Source organism: Typha latifolia, chromosome 13 (assembly GCF_019914945.1).
Source record: "Typha latifolia isolate L0001 chromosome 13, TyphaL0001v2, whole genome shotgun sequence".
Classification (NCBI taxonomy): domain Eukaryota; kingdom Viridiplantae; phylum Streptophyta; class Magnoliopsida; order Poales; family Typhaceae; genus Typha; species Typha latifolia.
The window spans coordinates 151215-175856 of record NC_133098.1 but is presented as its reverse complement, the minus strand read 5'-3'; the positions used below and the strand labels follow the sequence as shown (position 1 = coordinate 175856).

The 24642-nt window shown below is 41.5% G+C and overlaps 4 protein-coding genes across 8 annotated transcripts; 2 read left to right on the top strand and 2 right to left on the bottom strand.

The window, feature by feature from the left end:
- Positions 1-5299: 5299 nt before the first annotated feature.
- On the bottom strand, positions 5300-7010 carry LOC140799574 (uncharacterized). The gene is made up of 2 exons (XM_073153948.1): positions 5901-7010; positions 5300-5767 (listed from the first exon to the last, which is right to left on the bottom strand). Exons 1-2 carry the CDS (start codon positions 6229-6231, stop codon positions 5439-5441), a joined length of 660 nt encoding a protein of 219 aa, XP_073010049.1. The 5' UTR covers positions 6232-7010; the 3' UTR covers positions 5300-5438.
- Positions 7011-8939: 1929 nt separating this feature from the next.
- On the bottom strand, positions 8940-10558 carry LOC140799573 (uncharacterized). The gene has a single exon (XM_073153947.1). The coding sequence runs from the start codon at positions 10218-10220 to the stop codon at positions 9138-9140; it is 1083 nt and encodes a 360-aa protein (XP_073010048.1). The 5' UTR covers positions 10221-10558; the 3' UTR covers positions 8940-9137.
- A 1038-nt stretch (positions 10559-11596) lies between these two features.
- On the top strand, positions 11597-15711 carry LOC140799507 (protein NRT1/ PTR FAMILY 7.3-like). 4 transcript variants are annotated; one of them, XM_073153833.1, is made up of 8 exons: positions 11597-11914; positions 12032-12090; positions 12261-12297; positions 13057-13186; positions 13437-13474; positions 13572-13789; positions 13919-14481; positions 14677-15711. In XM_073153833.1, exons 6-8 carry the CDS (start codon positions 13775-13777, stop codon positions 15521-15523), a joined length of 1425 nt encoding a protein of 474 aa, XP_073009934.1. In that variant the 5' UTR covers positions 11597-11914; positions 12032-12090; positions 12261-12297; positions 13057-13186; positions 13437-13474; positions 13572-13774; the 3' UTR covers positions 15524-15711. The 4 variants fall into 4 exon arrangements, with proteins under 4 accessions (XP_073009934.1, XP_073009933.1, XP_073009936.1 ...); XM_073153832.1 differs by lacking the exon at positions 13437-13474; XM_073153835.1 differs by lacking the exons at positions 11597-11914; positions 12032-12090; positions 12261-12297 and adding an exon at positions 13248-13367 and having other exon boundaries at positions 13058-13186.
- Positions 15712-17058: 1347 nt separating this feature from the next.
- On the top strand, positions 17059-19790 carry LOC140800434 (fatty acid desaturase DES2-like). Of its 2 annotated transcripts, none has more exons than XM_073155231.1 (2): positions 17059-17349; positions 18457-19790. In XM_073155231.1, the coding sequence occupies exon 2, from the start codon at positions 18459-18461 to the stop codon at positions 19620-19622; it is 1164 nt and encodes a 387-aa protein (XP_073011332.1). In that variant the 5' UTR covers positions 17059-17349; positions 18457-18458; the 3' UTR covers positions 19623-19790. The 2 variants fall into 2 exon arrangements, with proteins under 2 accessions (XP_073011332.1, XP_073011334.1); XM_073155233.1 differs by lacking the exon at positions 17059-17349 and adding an exon at positions 18139-18222.
- Positions 19791-24642: the final 4852 nt, after the last annotated feature.

Here is a 24642-nt window from a genome sequence, read left to right as displayed (position 1 = left end):
TCTCTCCTAATTAATCTTCGAGAAATCTCTACCAAATTCCCCTACGTGCTTTGAATTCTATCTCGCCTCGGCATCCCATAGATCGAATTGGCTCAGCATACGTGCTCGGCAGTGGAATGTGTTCAAGAGAAATAGATCTTTCGTTCTTGATCGGCCATTGATCTATCCGCGAAGCAAAAGATACGTTATTCTTCTTACAGGCCAATAAGTTCGTTTCTTTGTTCTAATTTGGTATCTCGGGTCCTTCGAGTAATCTGGCAATGGAGGGCCCAAATGGCTGTGGTGAGTAGCATCGAGTTCTTTCCTTGTAGACCAAAGTTGTTATCATTCGTTTTTTATGTTTATAAGGTTTGTAGAGTTATTCTTGCATTGAATGGACTTGGTGCACGAAATTGTAGGGCAAGATTGGGTACATTATTAGTTCTTTGAGATGAAAATTTTCTAGGATTACAAATCTTGATTTGGTATTGATAATTTATGGTGGTTTTGGGTTCACTTAATCTTGTGGGGAAAGATTGTGTCATCTTTTATCTGCTGGCTTTTTGCTTTTTATTTTATTTTATAATATAGAAGGCAAAGAAGATAGACTTGGTATTATGTTCGTAGATACTAGATAGGAAGTTCTGCAATAATGTTTGTGTACCTCCATTGACTATGCATTTCTTAGAATAGAGAAACCGATAACTTAATGTTGAGAGAATGGGGATCTCAATACAAGTTACACCTTCGTCTTTTATCATTTATTACAGTGTGATGCAAGAGGTTATGTGATTTCTCTAAAAGTGGAGGATTAACATTTAGGATTCTGATTCCTGACTTCTTAAGATATCCTTTTCTTTTTTACAATCATGACAGGGCAAAAAAGCATCATGTTGTTTTTCATAAAGATTTTAAACACTGGAACCTCACTGGAACAAAGATTTTAGTCTTGTAAGATGTTAGACATTTTTAACTACTTTCTTTCTTTCTTCTCAAGACTATGTTGAGAAAGTATCCGTGGAGTTATCCCTTGACTGGAAGGTTATGATCTTGAACAAAGGAAGCAATAAGTGAGCTGGCTGTCCAAAATGATTAGCCAACGATTTCTTTTGTGATACCACCAATTTTATGAGACTTTTAGACTGTAGTTCATTGAAGTGCATGACATCGACTTGAGTTGACTTCAATGAAGTGAGAGAAGTGAACAAGGCTAGCACTTGAAGGGTCTGACATTAGTAAAAGAACTGGAAGTTCAGCTAAGCAATTCTTAAGTCATCCACTTGTGCCAATTATCTAGTGGAGTCCATATTTCTCTGGGGTCGCTCACTTCTGGTTAGCTCAGCAGTGTACAATCCAATTGTTCCAAACAAAAGGTTTTATGTGCTTCTACATGTCAGTGGGTGGTGTGGTGTTCTCTTTCCATGTAATTTGCTGAGTGCTGATATTTGAGTTGATTCAGCTGTACTTGAAATGTGACTCCAGGAAATGATGATGATATCCCTCGGTCGAATAAGAAACGGGGCATCAGTGTAGATCCAATCATCTCGGATGAAAGAGGTGTTGTAGGTACACTTCCATGCACACTGGCACAGCCACAGAATGAGCTCGAGCGTGAAATGCATCGGCTTGACCTAGATGCGTTCTATTCACTTCTGCAGTCATTTAAAGCTCGATCTGATTTTATTTCTTGGGTATGCTGTATTTCGTAATTGAAACCACAAGACTGTTATTGCTATATGTCCCCGTTAATTTTCCTGCTGATGGTAGTATGATATATATTTGTGTAGGGCAAGTTGAATCTATTTGATGCAGCCCAGCTAGAACTAGGATTATCTACTGATGAACGTGCAGAACTAACAAGGAAAATACAGACAAATGACACTATTTTAGAATGAGGTTTTATGATCACAAGGAGAGAGAGAAACTTATTTTATTAAACCTACAATCTTAATAGCTTTAATGAGTTTGTCTTTGTTCTTATATCAATTGTTTTGCTTATTTTGTTGAAATTTCCCAGTGAATTGTATCAAGGAGATAGGCTTCATTCTGGTTTGCTCCAGTACACTCGGGCTGTCAATGTTCCAGAACTGAATACCAAGGTATTGGATTTTCTGAAAAGAGAAAAGACATCTTATTTAGCGCCTTCCCTCTCTCAAGGTGCACAAGCTCCTGTTCTGCATTCACGGCCACTAGCCAGTTCCAAGCAGCCACCATTATCTGTTGCAAAATCATTACACATAACCAAGGGCAAGAAGCCAAAAGGAGTACGTAGAACCAACATTACATTTGATTCCAATTAGTTAATAGCATTGCTTGATCCTGGAATCTTCCCCTTATAGTGCTCGTCAGGTTTGTTTTGGTCCTATCCGTTGACTGCTTATTGCTTTCTAGCGAGGATATTCCTGCATCAGGTTTTACCACATTCATATCATTCTTAGGTCTAGATTAACCTATTTATGATGTCAATATGAAGAATCAGTTACTGTAATAGGTCTTAAAGTTGAACTGTCTTAATCTATCACTTATACGGATACACATTGTTTTCAATTGTTGGTATGAATTATACATAGTCAGCAGCAAGTAATTGTTTGTTCCCTGATATTGTGTGTCTATCATAGTTTTCCACTCTCGAGAGTGATTACGTTTAACTTTGTGCTGTGTCTATTTCTTCTTGCTGATCTTTGCATCTTTTTTTTTTCTGAGAGCAAACAATACTGTTTTTCCCCCCGAGATGTGTCTCTTCTTATAAGTACAATACTCACATGCTTCTAATATTCTCTCTGTTTTCCAATGTGTAATATTCTGTTGGAAGTAATGCTATGTTCTTGTCCTACAAACTGCTAAAATTAGTACTCTCCAAGTTGATTGGCCTAAAAAATGGAGTACTGCTCCATAATTATGTCAACATCTGTTGTTGCATTAAATATCTTTCATAGCCTAATTGTTTTTCATCTTCATGTTTTGTTGTTTTGTTGCTCTAAGTATCCTTTGAACTCATAATCAGCTATTTCGCTTTTTTTTATTTTTGGAAATTTGCGTGTCACTTATCTACTAAATTTATTCTCTAATAAAGAACTGTTAGGCTGGTCAGGTGATGTAATAATATATCAAATGAGACATCACATTGATGGAGTTTAGTTAATTCATAGTTTAATGAATAGTCCTACACTTTTATCAACAGAAAAAGAAATGCAAGTCTTATAAAATGGTATATAAGATTGTGGGCATCATTTTCAAGAGAGTGACAAGCCAAACCCTTCTTGGTGTCAACAGTGAGCCATGTCCAGACTACGAAAAGGAAGCTACATGCACTGACCACAGTGTCAGGTTGGAAGGAGATGTGTACATATAATATATACTAGAAAAGGATGGAGTTGTTTTTGATATCCTTGAGGAGTAAAGGGATGTGATAACCCGTAAGGATGTTCTAATCAAATTCGGAATAATATATTTTAATATCAATACTATAATCAGTAAGTGTCAAAACCTAGAAGTATATGGAATGGACGTTGCAAAGTAAGTGAGCTGGTACAAGGTGGAGGATGGTGGAGGTGGAGGAAGATCAAGGAATGAAATTTCTTGCTTGACTGTATTGTTCTTTCATTAGGTGTGCACACTTGATGCTTGGCCATACATGTGCTGGAAATGAGTGATCGATTAGCATTAGAAAGGCTATCTCAACTACTTATAATGAAACTAGGTGAAAATAGTTTACTTTTATTTAAACAAGAACAAGAACAAAAACCAAAAAGATACGAGAACAAGAACAGAGTAGTCTTATTTATTGGCTTGAGTGTAGAGAAAGCCTTCCTTGTATCTTAACTGTAGGCTTGAGAAATTTATACTGAATAGCTTTTCAGTTGTTTTGTATTCAAGATTTCAAGGCTCTCCCGTGGTATGCCTTCTGGTGTAGTTACACTGAGACTAGTAGTAAATTTAAATGTTTGAGAGACAAACAAATGTTTTGGGTAAGTCTGCTGCTTATGGGATAATTATTGTTCATCTGATAAGTTTATTTAGCGGTAGATCATTGCAGGAAGATTTCATTTGGGGAGGTGGACATCCAGACAATTCAAGGGAAGCAGATTGGGGTGGACCTGGGTTGGAGACAGAAAACCTACAGGTGATGATTTCAGAGGAAGAGGATCGATTCAAAACCAGACTAAAGGAAGATTATGATTCATCAGGAAGTGTCACTGGCAGTCAGGATCTTAATTACATCACAGTATTGGATACAGAACTTGCAATAAGGGAGGTCTGCCTAATTACATAAGCACATCCGATAGAACTGCAAAACATTGCTATTCACCAATCACCAGTCTCTTGCTTGTTTATTCCAAACAGGTGCAGAAGGCGGCTATTTTTTGGTTCAAGTCATCCAGCTCCGGGCAACGAGACTGTTGAAAGCAAGAAAACCTCTCATACACTAATCATTTTTATTGTGATTTATGTAATGTACTTTTACAATAGTTCTGTTATTCATTGTTTTTTGCAGCAACATGAGCAATCATTGGTTGATGCCATTGTAAAGATTCCCGAGACATCTAACGGTGAGAATGGTACATCAAAGAATGAACTATGCAGAGGATGAAAAAGAATTGTTGTTCTCTTGTTCTCAATTTATGTTAAAAATTGATGTCACATGATGGTTCTTTATTATAAATGCATAATTTAGTTGGTTCTTTCTTCTTATTCGTAATTCTTGATCTCTACTCCTTGAGATTTACTTTCATATATCTCAATTTTGACCTGTTATCGACCGTTTCATGAAACAGAAGCGGGTCAAGATCCATTGCCCAAACAGGCGAGGGTGATGAAAATGGGTCATGATGGTTCTCTTCTGCAAAGTCAGCAATAAGTATGAGATCTTACAGAGGCAATAAAGGGCGCGGGCAGGCGCCAATGAGGGCTATCGACATTCCAAAATCTCATATCAGAAGGCTGATTCTATGTTGTTCATCTTATAGCCTTTGAGTATCTACCATGGAGGATTCTTTTTCGCCACTGCAAAGCAGAGTCAGGAAAATGCGCCGCCAAAAGTTCAATGTGGTTGGTGAGTATCCTGCAATGACCACCCATATCATTTTGAAATTACTTTGGTTTTGCCATTATTTGTCTGTTCCCAATTGATAAAAGTGCCATTCATAGGTTTCTCTTCTCCCTGCAATCAAATTTTAGTGGATGACCACAAAATCTTTTAGTAATTACTGATCTGAATTCGTAAGGTTTCTTTTTTCTCATTTCTAGCTTTCTCAACTCGATTCGGTAACTAAATAGCACGGGACTCTCCGGGCAGCATTAATCTTTGTGACATGGTTACTTCTGAAAATTGAGGATGCATATGCATAACAAGGGATAACATATATATGTAATGTAAGAGAGGAATATGAAAATAAAGTCACACAGATTCACCACGTTAAAGTTCGTTCCTTTGCTACTTCACAGAGCTTGCCATTGATTTACTTGTGCAAAGACTGGATGAAATTGGCAATCAGATCCACCATCTGAGCATCATAGGCAGGGCCCTCCATTTGGAAGTGGCCAACTCCTTCGAGCAGGTGGGTCTCGACTTGCCCTGCGGCAGATTTAAGCTTATTCCGCAATTGCTTCACGCTGGTGAATCCATCTTTGGTTCCCATGACGAACAGCTTTGATTTCTCAGATCGGAGGATGGCTTCGTGATGCCGGCCGAAGAGGATGGAAGCCGTTAAACCAAACGGATACCCCAAGCTCACATAACCCACCACCTGCTCTATCTTATCCACTGCCGAACCTGCAATCGGTGCTCCTGTCCCAGGAAATTGCTGTTAGTTAACAGATTTAGCACAACGAATGAATGCGTTAAGAAGACTTGCATAGAGCATGAAATCGATTCAAATACCATCAAAAATCGAATCTTGGGAGAGGAAAACACAAAGTACCTGCGGAAGAACCCACCAAAACGATGCCATCAGGGGAAAGGGTCTCGGTGACCCATTTGCTTACGGCGACGACATCATTGATCTCGGCAAATCCGGTGAGGGATGCCCGCCCGGAAGATCTCCCGGCTCCTCTCATGTCGAAGGTGACGGCGTAGTACCCCTTCTTGGCCAGTCCCGTGGCGATTCCCCTGAGGAGGCCCTGGAAGCCACCGAGGACAGAGTAGGGGTGGACCAGGACGACGGCGAGGTTATCGGCGGCGGGATCCGACGGCTTGAAGAGGCGCACGTGGATCTTGACGCCGTCGCTGGTCTCCACCATCGACGACTCCATGGCGAACGAGCTCTCGGAGAGTGATGGTAGAAACGAAGCAAAGAGAGGAATGCCTGGTAGTTGGAATCATGGAGTGCCGGTGGACGAAAAGGAGAGGTCCGACCTGGCCCTGCCCAAATTGGGGTAGGCCTCGGCCCAATTCGGATCCCAATTTATCTTGGATCAGGCTGCTAAAGCCTCATCAACTTAAATCCCAGTTTGCGATCTGATTGGTGAACCAAATAGACAAACAGTCCGCGTCACGCGGATGCGATTCGCGTCGTCTCTCCTCACGGCCAGCCAGATCAAATCCAAATGCACCGATACCGCCGCTTGTCGGTAGAATCCGGAAACCGTGAGACCTCTCTCCTCCAACGACACGACAACCATCCCCCTCCAAGTGCTCAAACCCATCTCTCCTCTTTCGCTACTTCGCCTTCGAAGAGAGACATGACTTCTTCGTGCGGGAAAGCCACGGATCTTAGTCGCTGGGGTGGCGTGGGAAGTTTCGTGGTAGCCTTAGCTGTGAGGCCCCGTGGACTCGAGGTGGCAGTGTTCGAGAAGGACCTGAGTGCCGTGCGTGGAGAGGGGCAATTCCGCGGACCCATCCAACTCCACGGCGTCGGCAATGCCCTTGCCTTTATCGCCTCCATCGACGCCGACGTGGTCTGCCAGGTCATCGACCGCAGGGTTGCGCCACGGGGGATCGCATTAATGCTTGCCGACAGCGTCAACGAAAAATGGAAATGGTACTCACACTCTCTCCCTCCCTCTTCTCGTCTTATAGACCACCATGTAGTGAGTGTGAGTCTCGCAACTCCCGCGAGTTGTCGAGTTCCGGACTCCGGAGGCAGTGTGTGGCCCTGGGCCCAAGGCTCATGCCTTCATGGGCCAGCCCAACTCCTTGGACCTGGGCCTAAGGCTTATATATTTTGGTGGCTTAAACTCTAGTCCGTGTCCAAATGCTCTCGGTTGCAGAGCGGGAGAGAGAAGAAATATGCCATGTCTACTTCACGAACAAGGGGTTTATTGATATTCGAAACTATAACTATTGTAATTTGTTGTACTCTGAGTAGTAACCAGTAAGCACAGACAACTATTTTAATTTTTCAATATTTACAGGTTTTCTTAAGTCCTGCTGAGGAAAGTTAATTTACTCCTTTTTCTTAAAGGTAATTGTATTTGTCAGCGTGAATCAGCATTTTGTTGCTTCTGATGTTGGATGCGGAAGATGCAGTGATATGGAATTCATAAGGAGACTCGAGGAAATACTGATTATCCTGCAGGCATAGCCTCTCTACAACCCTACCTTTATTTCATTATGTTTCATTATTCTTTCTTTATGCAAAGCATTTCATTGCTTTGGGTATCAGAATATTTGGTATGAATTCATATGTTTCCACACGCCGCTTTTTTTTATGAAAGATTAAATTCTTCTTCTGGTATTCACAAACATCTTGTACCAAATGGTTCAGGTAAGAGAAAAGGGCTACTTGAAATTTTTGGTGGCTGGTGTAGCGAGGTAATAACTTCAATTACAGACACCAGAATCTATGATATCGTGGAGGGACCTTAATGACGGAGACATGATCTACACCTGGGGAAGAGAACACACCACACTTCTAGGTGATGCAGCACATGCGATGCTGCCAGATCTTGGTCTGAGCCGTTGGATGGCAATTGAGGTACGCTCTTTTGCCTGCTGATATGTGCCTCTAAATTCACTCTCATTCAGCAAATTGACCTTTAAAACAATCTGTAATTCCTCATCACTATGGGGAAAATAAGTGCAGGATGGCTATCAGCTTATACTTAAGCTTGAGAAAGTTGCTGCGGGATGGCTTTCAGCTTATACTTATTTGGATTTTGGATCGGAGTGCCTATCAGTGAGTGCAGCGTATAATTACTTGAGCACTTCCAAGGCAAAGTCCCTATATTATGCTCATTCACTAGTTTAACTTTGGTGGCATAGTGAAACTCTTATGTTAGAAATGCTTCATAGCTTGCTATCTAATTCGTCGTTGACTACTGTAGTGTGGCGGTAATGCTGTTTCCGCTTTTGTAGTTCCTCACAAAGTTGAGAATATTGCATCCATTTATATACTCGTCACGCATTCTTCTTGAAATTAGCATGTCAATGTTTACAAGTTTGATGTTAGATGGACTTAGGTAATACCTTCTTGCACAACATATTTTAATTTTACCAATGTGATGACTCCATCCTTGGACCTCCTTGGGCACTTGTTTTTATTCTTCTTTCATTCCATCATAACTCTACTCTCACTTAACATCACTAGAAGAACATCTTGATATTTTATATCCCCACTGGTACTTTTCATTCGATTCCCAATTATGTTAGTTATGTGGTTCACTTCGGCAGCAGAACCAAGCAGGATACTGAATGCTACACTTTTGATTCAAGAACCAATTGGTGAGTTATATATATGACCGTGAAGGTTTTGGTGAAAGAGGTACTGTGGCAACGGCAAGTGAAATGGACAAGAATGCTCGCCCACTCACAGATGAACTAGTTTAGTAGCTGGTTTAGAGAGCTGGCTCTTTAGGGCAGAGGCAAAACATCTTCTTGTAAATTAGGAGCAATAAGAGAAGCATTCCGAGGCTTTTAGCTTCAGCTGAGCTTGTCGTATTGCAGCTCTATCTACAACACAGGAGCAAGTAATGTAAACCAATATCCAGACGTAACATTTTTTATCTCTTACTCAATCATCTCATAGAATCATTTTTTTTTTAACAGCAACCAAGATAACATAGTATTTTTTTTTGCAACTACCAAAACAGAGGACAATTATACAAGACAAACAGAAGTTCTAAGAAAAAAGAAGCAGCTTTTTTACATTCATAAACCTTAATAAAATCTTTAATACCCACCCACATTATTGATTACTATCAGAAGCAGCAGACAAAATTCAAATTCCGGCGCCCTTGATAGCCTTCTTCAGCTCCTCGTTCACCTCCTCCGGCCCCGGCTTTACGGTCGATTTCTCCGGCACCTTCCCGTTGCTCCGGCGATCACTCTTCCTCGTCGTCGGGGAAGCCCCATTCCTGCTGACGTCAGCACCGAAGGAGGCCAGGCCTCCGACTGCTGCCGGAGATGCCTTCCAGCTTCCAATCTCCGTCCGTATATCCTCCACCGCCCTCCTCAGGAGATTGTTCTCCGCCTGCATCGATTCAAGCTGCCGCTTCACCAACGAGCTGGTCTCCGCCGCCTCGTGGGCGAGGGTGGTCTTGCTCTCTTTTGGTTCGGCCTTATCCACCACGTGCTCGATCGAGACCTTGTTCATGACGAGGAGTGGGATCTTGCTGAGCGTGATCCCCGGCACCGGATACCTCCCCCCGCCATCGGATATCGCCGATCGGAGCTCCGGTGGCATCTTCAACCCCCAGCGGAATCTCACGGCGGCGCGGTTCCCCACTGGAAGGACGCTCCTTGCCGTGACCTCCACGCCGGATAACATCCGTCCGATACCGCCTACACCCGAGGTGCCGACGTCCGCAGCGAATCCGTTCGCCTTCTTCCCAGAGTGGACTCCATTCTCTAACCCGTTGATCGGTGGCTGGCCGTTCGATGCGTGGATATTCTCTTCAACGGCCGCGGCTGGGATGGGAGCAGAGCTGGATAGGGCGGACTTCTTGATGGTGAAGTCGCCGAAGCGGGGCTTGAAGAGGATGGAGAAGGTAGGGCCACCGGTCCCAACGCCGCGGCCGAGGAGATTGAACTCGGCGGTCATGGAGAATGGAGCGGCTGCCGGCGAGCCGAAGGCGCCGATGCCGGTCTTTATGGCGAGGGTGAAAGGGTTCCAGGAATCGTTCGGGCAGTAGGAGACGCGGAAAGAAGGGCCGAACTCAAAGGCGGTCGCGAGGTCGAGGCGAAGCTCCTTGCCATCGCCGGCTGCGATGCCGGACAGGAAGGGGAGCCCGAGGACGCTTATAGGGACCTTGGCCCGTACTAGTGGCTTCCGGTCTTCTCGAAACTTGATCGATGCCTTCATGGCGGCTTGCTGCTCTCCTAGGGTTTCGTTCTCTTCCTCTCGTATCCTGATTCGAAAACCCTAGATCGCCATGGGAGGAGCCTGAAATTAGGGTAAGGCCATAAAAGGGTTTTAAGAAATGCTGCGACTGGGAGGGCGGGCGGTAATTTTAGCTAAGATTGCGTTACATCATAGGTAATTAATCAGTAGTAGTTTTTTTTTTTGGAGGGGGCGGGGGGGTATGGATTGATTCAAAGGAGGGAGAGATGAGTGTGTATCTATTAGACCAGTACTCGTGGCGGCGAGATAGCAGATTTGAGTATATTACGAGAGATTTTGGACCAGTACCCGTGGCTGTGGCTGTGGCTGTGGCTGTGCTGACTGCTGAGTTAATAGAGGCTGGGTCGGGTTGTTTACGTAAATTCAGCGAACCAACATATAAATATAATAGAGTTTGTGTTAAAATCTATGAACATGGAAAGAAAGAACAGCGGTTCAGAATCGTTTCAATAATAGGTAGTGTGGGTATTTGAAATTGGTTCCATCACATTGTGAGGCTCAATCGGATCAGGCTCACCGTCTCGACTCTCGTTGAGTTATTAAGTGCCAGCTAATCGATTTCAGTTCGAACTGGGTAGGACGTAGGCAAGAACTGGAGCAGTGAACAACCTCAACTACTCGAGCGTTCTTTGTTCACGGGCAGTCCGTGTTTATACGTCACTGACAACACACGTTCACCTCGGTTGCTGAGACATCGAAGTATCTAGAGAGCACCTCTAATTTGATACGGAATAAAAACCGGGAATAAGGCCCACGAATAGCGCCGTATTCGCAGGTTCAAGGCGACTTTATCTTCGCCCTCTACAGGCTCACTCATTCACCGATCAATTCCCAAACAATGGTATAACTTATATATTGTACTAAATTTTTTTTTAAAAAATAAAATATACAAAATAATAATTACATGTTAAAAAGAATTATATATATATATATATGAAAAATGATCGATTTGCAAAATTTCGTTAGAGTTGCATGGTTTGCTAAGTTAAGTTGATTTTTAACCTGTCTATTCTAAAATTTAAACCAACTTATTAGTTAGCTTAGCAATTTATTAGTTACGTATTTCGAACATTCACTCGCAGTTGTGATAAAAAAATAGTTAGGATTTTGATATTGTAAGCTTGAAAATAATTTTGTTATTAAAAAAAGTTTTCTTTTACAAATTAAGCAGACCCACAACAGTTCCCCACCATATAGGATCACCTCGTAACCGTTCACTTTGACCAGCTGGCTGATTCACCACGTGGCACGCCTTTCCTCGAGAAACACGTTTAGCCTTCAAAGTCGAGGACGAACTCTCCCAGCTTTAAATCCCCACTCCCACCTTCTTTCTCAACGCCCCAGTATTACCCTGAGAGAGACAAAGCTCTCTTATTTCTTTCTCTCATCCTTTCTTCCTCGTCGACCTTGTCTTCAAGCTCAAGTGAAGTGAAGTGAAGTGCAGTTAAGTGAAGAGAAAGAGAAGGTGGCGGTTGTCGCAGCCCTGCGTAGAGAAAACCTCCCTGTGGGACCTAGCAAGTAAATGTCTAAAAAGTTGGCGGTGCTCATCGTTTCGCAAGTGGCTCGAAAGGAGGCTCCTTTCCTTGCGACGCTCTCGGCTCCCTCTCCGGAATCCGGCGGCACTCGTGCTCGATCAGGTGGCTTCATAAAAGAAGGTACTGCATGCAAAGAGTATCTAAATAATTATGTGTCCTCGTAAGAACTTCCCTTACTTAGCAAATTTTCCTGCTAATGGCCGTTGACTCTTGTGAGGTTTTGTTTTTCCTTGTCAGGGTAATTCTTCAGAGCTGGTGGATCTGATCCCCTTACAAAATTGTTTCTTATTGAAAAGGTAGCACTCAGACTTGCATTTGTTAGTTTCCATCAATCTAATTTCTGTTTGAGAAAAAGGGCAAAATCCTGATTTGTTATTACCCTGACTTGATCTGATGTTTCTATTTTTGTGAACGGATTCCCGTGATATTTACTATGTAGCAATCTTACTTCTGCCTAATTTTACAGGTACGCTTGGGAGACGACATTGATTGGAACTCACATGGTAATGTTATCATTCTTCTATTTTGTCAAAAAAATAAGTAAATATATTATCATTCTTCTTGTTGCTATTTTTTTTTTTTCATTTACTTACGTCTTATGAATGGACTTTTAAATTGCATTCTTTGAGAAAGAGAACAAACACTTCTCTTTGTGCTACAAATTATTTATCAGTGAAACTTTGCAGATGAAAGTAAAAGCGAGCTTCTCTGATATATTTTGTATGTAAAAGCAAAAAAAAGAAAGAAAGAAAGAAAGGAAATAGAATGACTTGCTAGTCATGCTTTGTTTATGGATTGGAGGGGAGGAGCTGATGATGATATTCAAGGTTCAGAGTTCCGTTTTGGAGTTAATGATGGAAGAGTTTGGCATCTTGCCAAGTGTGGATACTTTTGTTTGGCTAGAAGTCTTTTATTTTTATTGAGAGTTTGGCTGGAAGTTACTCTCTGATGTTAGAGCACAGTGGATATTGAAGTAACAAATAAGCAAAACCCAACAAACAACATTCGGAGGAGAAACTCATCCTAAAATTAGTTGACGTGACAGTTACTAATTTCTCTGCTGGCCGATGTTGTTTCTGTTCCTATTTGATTAATAACCATTTATTCTAACATCTATAAGATATGCTAAAATAGATTGGACCTAATGCTTTGTTAATTTTGTGTTGCTTTCGAGAATCAGATATGCTAATTGCAGAATATCATAAATGAGCATCACTAGTTCTTTAATTTCTTCATCTTTGTTATCTTTGTCTCTGACACAGGCGGAAGTTGTTCAGAACTTCTCTGGAAAGATGGTCTCTCCCACAACTGAAGATGGATCAGTGGATAGGAAGGGGAACCCTGCAATCAAAACAAGAACAGGAAGATGGAAATCTGCTGTTCTCTTACTAGGTAAGCTTGGATTTCTTCTTCTTTTATTTTTTTTTAATTTTTTACGTCAGCTCATATTTAGGTACCTTGAGAATTGCAATTTTTCCCCCTCTCAATCTATTTTCACCTTCTTCTATGTCCATTCCTATCTTTTACCAACCATCTGTGCAACGGTGCAAGTTGACCAACAAGTAAAATAAAGGTAAATTATCTATTGGTATGTGACTAGTAATGTAAGTATGCCTACTTATCTTTCTCTGATTATGTGAAGTGAAGAGGAGGCTCCATGGAATAGCATTGAGTAACAAGGCAAAGCATCTTTTCTCTGCTACTTTTAGTGTACTTTTACCTTCTGTTTTCCACTGGATAAATTGAAGTGTGTTCATTTTTTTTTTTCTTGATGTAGTGAACTATGGACTTGTGACACTAGCATTTTTTGGGGTTGGGGTGAATTTAGTTGTGTTCTTAAGAAGGGTACTCCAACAAGAAAATGCTGAAGCGGCAAACAATATAAGCAAGTGGACGGGCACTGTGTACATATTTTCACTAATTGGGGCTTTCGTTAGTGATTCTTACTGGGGCCGATACAAAACCTGTGCAATTTTCCAGATGATCTATGTTATGGTATGATATATTGTGGACTTCCGTATAAGAGAATCCATTTTTTTTTTTTTTTGGTCAGTTATAATCAACTCTATGATTGCTTTTATACTGCTATAAGTATTGACTTTAGCTTTCATATGTTGTGTGCAGGGACTGATGCTCCTATCTATTTCATCATGGTTCTTGTTAGTGAAACCATCTGGATGTGGAGATGGAGAACTGCAATGCAATCCACCATCAACGGTTGGAACTGTACTCTTTTACTTATCAATTTACATGGTTGCCTTTGGAAATGGCGGTTATCAGCCTTCTATTGCCACATTCGGATCCGACCAATTTGATGAAATGGATCCTTCAGAACACCGATCAAAGATTGCATTCTTCAGCTATTTTTACTTTGCTCTAAATGCGGGCTCTCTATTCTCCAACACAATCTTGGTATATTATGAGGACGCAGGAATGTGGGTTATGGGATTCTGGACGTCGACTGGTTCAGCTGCTCTAGCTTTCTTGCTCTTCTTGCTGGGAACCCCTAATTATAGGCATTTCAAACCATCCGGCAACCCATTGACTCGTATAGCACAAGTCTTTGTTGCAGCTTTCCGAAAATGGGAGGTTGAGGCACCGAAGAACGGGACAATGCTCTATGAAGTGGAGGGCAATGTGTCTTCAATTGCTGGGAGCAGAAAGATCCTTCACAGCGACGAGATCAGGTTAGGCCATTTGGCTCTGCTTCTTCACTTTGTTGTAATTTGAGTTGGAAGATATCAGAGACACCAGGAGCTAGCCTACAATGACTCTGCAGCTTAAGCAAAAAAGATTACATCACCTTTTTTTTTTTTTTTTTTGGTTATATAATATTAAGAATGTATCTAATAATGATTCTTTATCTTGCTAATTGACGATAGGTTTCTTGATAAGGCAGCAACACTTAGTGGAGAAGATTATTGCATGCTAGATAACATGAAGAATCCATGGAAATTATGCACAGTTACTCAAGTGGAAGAGGTGAAATGCATACTTAAGATGCTTCCTATATGGTTGTGCACAATCATCTACTCTGTGGTCTTTACTCAAATGGCCTCCTTGTTTGTCGAACAAGGCACCGTGATGAACACCAAGATTGCATCATTCCATGTCCCACCTGCGAGCATGTCAGTCTTTGATATCATCAGTGTCCTGTCATTTATCGGCGTCTATCATCGGTTCCTTATACCACTGCTGTCCAAGTTCTCCAAGAATCCAAAGGGTCTCTCAGAGCTGCAGCGTATGGGTGTCGGTTTAATTGTCGGAATGATAGCCATGGTTGTTGCAGGAATCGTCGAGCTAGAGAGACTAAAACAAGTTAGTGTGGGCAAAGAAACGAGCTCACTTAGCATTCTGTGGCAAATTCCGCAGTACGCACTGATCGGCGCATCAGAAGTATTTATGTATGTTGGACAATTAGAGTTCTTCAACGGTCAGGCGCCTGATGGAGTTAAAAGTTTTGGGAGCTCCCTTTGCATGGCTTCCATTTCTCTGGGGAATTATGTTAGCATCATGTTGGTTAATATCGTTACTAGTGTGACCTCTGATGAGAAGAGGCCTGGGTGGATCCCTGGAGACCTCAACTCGGGTCACCTTGACAGATTCTACTTTCTTCTGGCAGCATTGTCTTGTGTTGATTTCCTTGTCTACTTGGTCTGCTCTTTGTGGTACAAAGGCATCAAGTTTGAAAGCAACCAAGAGGAGGAGAAGATTCTCGTGAAGGTTTAGGATATATATACTTTAAGCAATCTCGATCTCCAGGGTCTCCTGTGTTAGAAAATTATTGTTACTATTATCCGTTCATGCTTTAGCTTTGTTAATGTGTTACTTACTTTCGTTATAGATGGACTTGGCTTTATGTAATAACTTGTTAATGGTACTTCATGGCGACTAAGTACAGAAGAGTGCATATTAAATGGTTGTCCTAGTCGATACTAACTGGGCTTTTGCGCTATTTGGGCTTTAGCCTTTGTTTTAGCCACATAGAGAGACATCTTTTTAAACGGCCTACAATATTAAAAGGTAACAGTGACACTCTTCAAAGGGAAGGTTTCTTCGACGCCTGTTCTTGGATTAGGAACTCTTTAACTTCCTCACACATGACAACCACCACCACAACCACAACATTTGGAAATAAAACGATAAATTCATTAATTGTACAAGTTTGGAAGTTGTTGTATTTCACAAGAACGAAACATGGCATGTTTGAGGCATCAAAACTAAACCTGACAGTCTGAGCACACGTTAGATGGTCATACACAGCACTTGTTTAAATGGCAATTAGGCATTATCACAAACAACTTAGCCCTCCCTCGTTTAATTCACCCAATGATCTCAATTTGACCAACCATGAGGTTAGATTACTGTCCCATTTTAGGAATTGGTCACGTTTCACGTCTGACACCAAATTTTCCGTAGGCGATCAGATTCCTTTGACCAAAAACGCTCGATATTTTAATGGTCTTCAGCTGTGAACCAAATCTAAAAATACAACAGTAGCAAATTATATATATATATATATATAAGAGGCCTGTGATAAAACAAGTGGACTCATTAATTATATATGAAATATGGCATCGATATAATTATAATTAGGAAAATATTCATTAATTAAACATCTCGTTCGAAGAATATTCCGCGTAAGTTATTACGTAACACTTAACTAATTAATTGTTCGACGCCTCCAACAACTTCCCCGTTGTATTTATATATATATATGCTGCTGCTTGATTTCCAACGGTTGCAAGCTTGTAAATCCATGGGCGGAGGAATGGAGTGCGTGGCATCCCATGTGATCATGCTGCACCAAATAAGGTCATGTTATCTCACGTGCATCCCGTGTGACCGCTCTACCAACCACATCACAAACAAACAAGGACAAGGCTATAAAATACTATATAACCCAGCCCTATTATAACCCAAGTAATTTAATTAATATGCATCGATAATGGTGACACTGCCCGCTTTACCAACAAAAGACATGCAAAGATACCACGAGCGACCTCGATATGAATGAAGCCCAGCCCAGTGAGGGGGTAAAATAGACATTTTGACGAGGTAGTAATGTAGTAATGTATGTGGAAGCGGAAGCGAAGAGCCGGGGGACGGGTGGATCCTAGAGCCGAGCCACTTGACGAGGCGAGCACCTGCCGCCCCACACAAATGTCCCTCCCGTTCCTCCCTACTTAATAACCACAGTAGAAAACGGATGCGAGGAGTGGACGGTGGGGATCCTATCACTTTATTGCCTACTTCCAATCCTCGTGGCTTTCCTAGCGGATTCACGGGAGCACGAAACGGAAGGGGACACGTGTGAAGAGAGGAGATTGCCGAGGAAGAAAGAATGACACGGACACCGGGTCTGTTCCTCCAACAACAGGAACGATGGGGGATTAATATTAAAAACGCCCTCCTGCTGTACGACGGACACCTCTCTCTCTCTCTCTCTCTCTATAAATAACTCTGTAGACGGCAGAAGGGCTCTAAGGAAAGAAAGAGAGAGAAGAAGAAGAAGAATTTGGGAATTAGATCTTCTCTGTGACATCAGCCTTCAGGTATGGAATAGCCTTAGTTATGTTATCTCGTATTAGATCTTTTAGGTCGCCCTTCCCTTCTATTTATTTGTTTCTTTTATCGATAATAATACATAGACTTATTAAACTGTTGCCCGTTTTTATACAGATTCTTCCATCTATTTTTTGTGTCACATTGATTTCTTTAAATAAGAGATGACACATTAACCTCTTTGATTAGGGAAAACTGAAATTTCTATTTCGTTGATTATTCATTATATATATTTTTTTCGTTAAAGAATAAACTTTGAGTGTCGTATGTTTATTTAAACGATCATTTTATTTTATTTTTTTAGTTTAGAGGAAAATAGCATAAATTTGAGAATAAAATTATTATTTGGCTTTTTTTTATTAATACTATTAGTGGTGTATTAATAGATAATACTATTTGAGAATAAAAGAATAAACTTTGAGTGTCACATTTTTTTTTTATTAATACTATTAATATATACTAAAAATGAAGGTTTATGTAGAAATAGATAACAGTTTAGATTCTGCATGGAGCATTTTAGTGTAATTATTTGTGGTTATGTTTTGAGCATATTTCTACTCTGCATGAAGCATGTGGTTTGATGGACACTGATATTTTGAAGCACCTCTGCCGCTTTGTAAATAAAGGATATATATATATATATATATATATATATATATATATATATATATATATTTATTTTTTTCTTAGAGATCCGGGAAGAACTTTTTTCCTTTTCCTTTTTATTCTTATTTTTTGTCAATTAATGTACGATTCGATTAGACATCATCAGTTGGTGCCTTTGCGGTTCTAAAGAATGTAATGGACGGCTGCCGACCAGTTTGTCCAGTTATCCACTTCCTTGCTATCCTGATTCTTTATACGTATGTATTCTTTGTTATTAGTAGATTTCTTTCCAGTTTCCTTACTGTACCTCCGCTCTGCTCTTCGGATATGGTGGAAGATGAAGCGCATCAGATGCCACGGTTTCTCAAATTAAAGCGCACACACCAGCATTAGGCACTACCACAAGAGAAATAATAATAACAATAATAAGAAACGGAATTTTTTACATTATTTGATAACATCTCTGTTTGCCGTTTTGCTATTATTGGCAGCGATGGGCGCCGGCGGACGCATGGCCACGAATGAGAGGGCGGAGCATGAGGAGGAAGCTCACAGCCGCGGCGTACAATTCCGCCGCTCGCCGACCGACAAACCCCCGTTCACACTCGGCCAGATCAAGAAGGCGGTCCCCCCTCACTGCTTCGATCGCTCCATCCTCCGCTCCTTCTCCTACGTTGTCCAGGACCTCCTCATCTCCGGCGTGCTCCTCTATCTCGCCCTTAACGTCATCCCTTCCCTCCCATCCCCGCTGCTCCGGTACGTCGCTTGGCCTCTCTACTGGGTCTTTCAAGGCTGCATCTTAACCGGGGTGTGGGTCATCGCCCACGAGTGCGGCCACCATGCCTTCTCCGACTACTCCCTCCTCGACGACATCGTCGGCCTCGTCCTTCACTCCGGCCTCCTCGTCCCCTACTTCTCCTGGAAGTACTCCCACCGTCGCCACCACTCCAACACTGGTTCCCTCGAACGCGACGAGGTCTTCGTCCCCAAGACCAAGCCTGCCCTCCGCTGGTACTCTTGTTACCTCAGCAACAACCCGGTCGGCCGCGTCATCACCCTCACCGTCCAGCTCACCCTCGGCTGGCCGCTCTACCTCGCGTTCAACGTCTCCGGCCGCCCCTACCCCCGCTTCGCGTGCCACTACGACCCGTACGGCCCCATCTACACCGACCGGGAGCGAGCCCAGATCTTTATCTCCGACATTGGCGTCCTCGCCACCTGTTACGCACTCTACCGCCTGTGTGCGTCGTTCGGATTCGAATGGATGGTGGCGATCTACGGCGTGCCGCTTTTGATCGTGAACGGATGGCTGGTGTTGATCACCTACCTGCAGCACACCCATCCGGCGTTGCCGCACTACGATTCCAGCGAGTGGGACTGGCTCCGTGGGGCCCTTGCCACGATGGACAGAGACTACGGGGTGCTCAACCGGGTGTTCCACAACATTACGGACACCCACGTGGCACACCATTTGTTCTCTACCATGCCACATTACCACGCTATGGAGGCGACCAAAGCTATTAAGCCTATTCTTGGGGAGTATTACCAGTTCGATGGCACTCCAGTGTTGAAGGCCATGTGGAGGGAGGCCAAGGAGTGCGTCTACGTGGAACCCCAGGATCGCAAAGGAGTCTTCTGGTACAACAACGAATTCTGAAAACGGATCCAATCCAATAGCCCGCCCTCGTATTCGCTGGTCGATGCTGTCTTCCACATCTGCTGCAAGTGGGATGACTTTTGGTAGTAATTAGTGGGGTTCCTGGTTCTGATGCTACTTGTAGAGTTGTGGTCCTCTTTTTCCTTGTTTCAACTTCCGGTTTGTTTAGTCTTTTGTTCCTTGGCTGTTTGTCTTCTCTCTGGTTAATAACTCTATCTAAAATTAAAATTAAAAAAAAAAAAGAAAAGAAAGAAAAAGAGACTTTGAGTTGGTAGATCTATCATCTATGTATATAATATATTTTCAGTGAACCCAATTTCACATCACATCCATACAAAAGTTATTCTTGATTGAAACCAAAATTCTCAGCACAATCCATCGCCCCCAGGCCCCATCAGATAAGAAAAGAGTAATCTCCTTCTCACATCAAAATAAAGAAGAAATAAAAAACGGCTAATAATTATTAATATATCTTTGTTTGGTGTGATTTGGAACGTCCCCAATTTTTTGGGAGTGGGATGACTTTTTAAATGGTTTAACTTTGGGCTTATTCTGCTACTAATTCATATGAACAATTTAGACTATATCCAACTATATCTAGCTACTGATTCGTACTTAGTATGATCTCTTCTAATCTATATCATCTCATTCTACTAATGGTGTTTTTTTTTTCGCGGGGCAAATGCAACCTATTTATAGGGGAAATTATTTCAGGTCGTCGACAACTATTTAATGGCCTACTTCCTTTTCCCACCCACCTTCAATTATATGGAAGGTTACGTATGAACCTGTCTATGATGGACTAATTAATCTGCCTTTTCTCATGCTAATTAGATGTGAGACTACTCATATCTATGTATTATGCTAGTTTTGATAGTTTTGGGTAATACTAAGCAATCTCCGTTTTCTGCAAAGAGATTTTTCCCTTACGGCTCTATAGAGTATTGCAACGGATATAATGTGGTCAGCTTGAATCCATCCAACTGATGCGATCCCGTTGTTGCTCATGTAACCATTCGTCAATACGACCTCACCGTATCCAACCAACATGACAGATGCAGTCTTCTTCACTAATAAGTAGGTGGACGGAAGATATAACTCTGATTGAGTAATTTACCTTCCCACTTTGATTGAGAGCGTTATTCGATGACTTTTAGTAAGAGAGACAGCCGTACTAATTAATTAATTTGTATAATAAATATTTGTCTCGTGTAACACCCCCACCCCCCAAAAACAATGAAGTAATACAATCCTAGCTATCTAACATGAAAACCGATAAGATGAGGCCGTAGTGAGTAGTGCAATAATTTCCATTATAAAATTTGGTCGTCGCATTTGCTGATCATCACACAAAAATTAACTTAATTCAAAGAATTAACGCGGAAACTCAGAGTCGACCCACATGCATGGCTCTGAATCGTGGTCCCTGTGAAAATCTAGTATTATAACTCACTCCTCCTCTTCTCCTTCAACTGTTAGTAATTAATAATAATTCACGTAATGCATGGCTGCATGTGCAAAAGCTTGTGAGTTGTGAACCAAAAGTTGATTACGTGTTAGATCACACCGACAAAGATTACCACTTAATTTTAACTAGCTCCACCGTACACACGTAGGTTATATGGGGATCGACTCTATATGTGTACACGGAAACTATTTCAGATACAAGTAGTTTTTAGTTTTAGAGAGTTGAAACAGGCCCAACCCGGCCCAATTTGCAACAAATTTCTAAGACCTCATCGTCTTTCTACATACACTATCTCTCATCATTTTTGTTTGCTCTTTTCATTCTTTAATGGTAGGTTTGTCGTGATTGCTCATTAATGTAACGCATCATGTGGCGTTATATGTAACGCAACACGCATGTAAAACAGTAAAAGTATTTCCTGGTAGTGCTTCCCCCGAGAAGGAGATGCATGCCCATGGGCATTTTATCTACGGCCACTGACGGCAGGCAGTACGTACTAATTCGCAGCTCGCACGACGATCAGATGAGCCTTTTGTCTCTCGTGACTAACGTGTTCCAAGGTTAAGGGAGCAAACAAATGCAGTTACCGGATCCTACATATGCTCCTTTTTAAATTGTACCAATAAGAGAATTCTTAATTCTAAATGGTGAGGTAACTTAATTCTCATTTATATCTAGATTTCCCTGTATATTAAACTCTACGAAGACTGGGCCACTGCCGCCGTCTACTCGTAGGTGGAGTATTATTGAGCGGAGACTGTGTATATGCCTCCCAGGAGTTGGCAGTGAATAATTAATTGGACAGGATGGTCATGGATGAGGAGGGCTAAAAGAAACCTAAAGGTTAGATTAGGGTCACGATTTTGCGTAATTTATATAATGTATTGAGAATAGAGAACTTGGTAATGAACTAAAAGTAAGATACGCAAAGAATATGTATTTTTTATTTTGCTCAAATCGAATGATACAAAGAAGAATTTCTCAATGAAAGTTTGTTGTATTCGCCAACTTTCAAAATAATTGATCTTCTCACAGCACGATTAACAGCACTTTATATGTTTTCGATTGGTGATTTGACTTCTGCCTTATAGTTTCTTAATTAATCTAGCTAGAAACAAGCTGACATACTTTTAAGATTAATTGTTTGAATATAAAGTTATTATTTTTTAACCATTTAAGTTTAAACTTTTAAAATAGTTAGTGAACTAATATAGTATTTAAGTACAAATCTTATTAGATTCATCTTTGTTTGAAAATATAAACCTTATCCATTTAATTCAAGTCCACTTATTTAATTAGTCTATTAAAATACTCAAATATCGTAAAATTTTCTTTCTCTTAATATGTGCGTACGTACATAAAACACAGACATTTATGTCAAAAGATCTCTTCCATCAAAAAAGAGAGAGGAAAAAAAACGTAAAGGTCTCTACGTAACGATTCTGTTCACATCTTGAAAATATATATATATATATATATATATATATATATATATATATATAAAATACCAAAAACAAACACTACTTGCACACCAAAATAATCTTCTACTGAAGACCACAAAAGCAAGAGATTACCATAAAACGTTCTACAGACTTAAGAGAACAACCATACATCAAGCATTCTACAGACTTACAGGAAACCATGACAACAATGACTACAACTTAACCACTAGAACAATATAGACTGAAGGTATCAATCATTCTACAGACTTATAGGAAACCATGACAGCAATGACTACAACTTAACCACTAGAACCATATAGGCTGAAGTTATCAAGCATTCTACAGACTTATAGGAAACCATGACAGCAATGGCTACAACTTAACCACTAGAACCATATAGACTGAAGGTATCAAGCATTCTACAGACTTATAGGAAATCCATGACAGCAATGACTACAACTTAACCACTAGAACCATATAGACTGAAGGCATCCATGCTAAGGAGGAACTCACTCCATTTATATGAAACCCTGAAAAAAGTCACGTTCTCCAGATCCTGTAACAGCTTGCTTTGCTATGTTCCCTCGATCCGTGGGTTCTTCCTTCATCACTCCACTTTTGTCAGAAAGCTCTCTAATAATGATACCCTTGGACAGCTTCAGAGAATTACCTGATTTGTTTGAGGCATGTAGCTCAACTCCCTTACCCTTTTCAGTATTCACAGAGGCTACATTCAGGTCGAGCCTGCGCTTCTTCAAGATCTCTTGGGATGTCTTTGGCCGAAGTGGTCTCCATCTGTCTCGCATCTTCCTCACCTTGCTGTGGGAGCTCATATGCCCTCCATAGGCTTGCGCGGTAGGGAAATGAACTTGGCAAGTGCTGCATATGTACATCGGTTTGTGGTCGTTGGAGTCTTGTGGGGAATATAAGGCTGCACCTTCGTTTGAAGCGTCTTGGGCCGTGCTTCCTATGGGGTTCAAAGGACTTGGATCTGAACTCAATTCGGAGTTAAAGTTGTAATCTTGGTTGTTGGAAGATTGGTTTTCTGAGCCATAGTAGGAGGTCTCAAGCAAGTTTAGGAGGTAAGGCGGAGGAGTTACCTCATGTGGAGGACAACTCATGCTTTCAGTAGTATATATCGGGAGAGGAAGGCTCGAAATGGTGAAGGGAGGAGCCGTCGTCAGATCGACCGAAAGCTCGGTGGAGAAATGGCGAGGATCCGTGGGGTCAAGGCTTAGCTCCGCATGGCGAATAGATATTTCGTTTCCTTGGAGCAAAGTCATGAAAGATGGGGGTGGCTTAATGGGTATCTGATTCAGGCCAGGGAAACATGGGTTTAAAGAACTAGCAAAAATACTTGGTGGCTTCTCGCTCACTCTGTCTTGCATGCAAGGAACGATCGGAGGAGGAAGGCTTTGCGTGATGGAGAGCAAGTCAGTGGCATTTCCACGGGGTGGCATCATGACCTCATGTAGAGGAGAAATAGCAGCTTCGGAGGATATAAAGTTGGAGCTAGTGCCTTCTCTAAGAAAGAAGCTTGGATCCATTGTGATGGTAAGGAAAGTAGAGGACCAAAAGGAGATGGAAAATAATGAGAAGATCGATCTAGATGGAAAGTATGAATCTGAGATTGGTAGGGAGGAGAAGGAGAGATGGTATATAAAGCAGTTTGGTCTGACAAACGGCTATCGGAATATCCAGGTGTTGAGACGCATAAGGTTGCATTGCTTCTCTCTCACTCTCATGCATTTCGTGTTCATGGTATTGAAGGCAATTGACATAATTCAAATCCCTAGGTTAGCTCTCTATTTTGGGGCTCTTGGTTTCCTATCTTTCTCGTCTGATATTTGTCATCTAACGGTGAAGATATCTAAGGCAACACTAGTAAAAGTTTCAAACGGCCAGCTCTGTAACGTTCTCCTTCCCCACAATGCTTTTTATGGCATCCAATGACTTATACTTATAGGACGATATTCACCAAAGACATAGACATCATTTGCGATTTGCAATTGATTAATACTATAGATGTATGTATGATGGATTAGTTTACCATTCCATCAACTTTTTTACAATTTGAATCTTAACTCGTTTGCATTCCGTTACTTTGAGA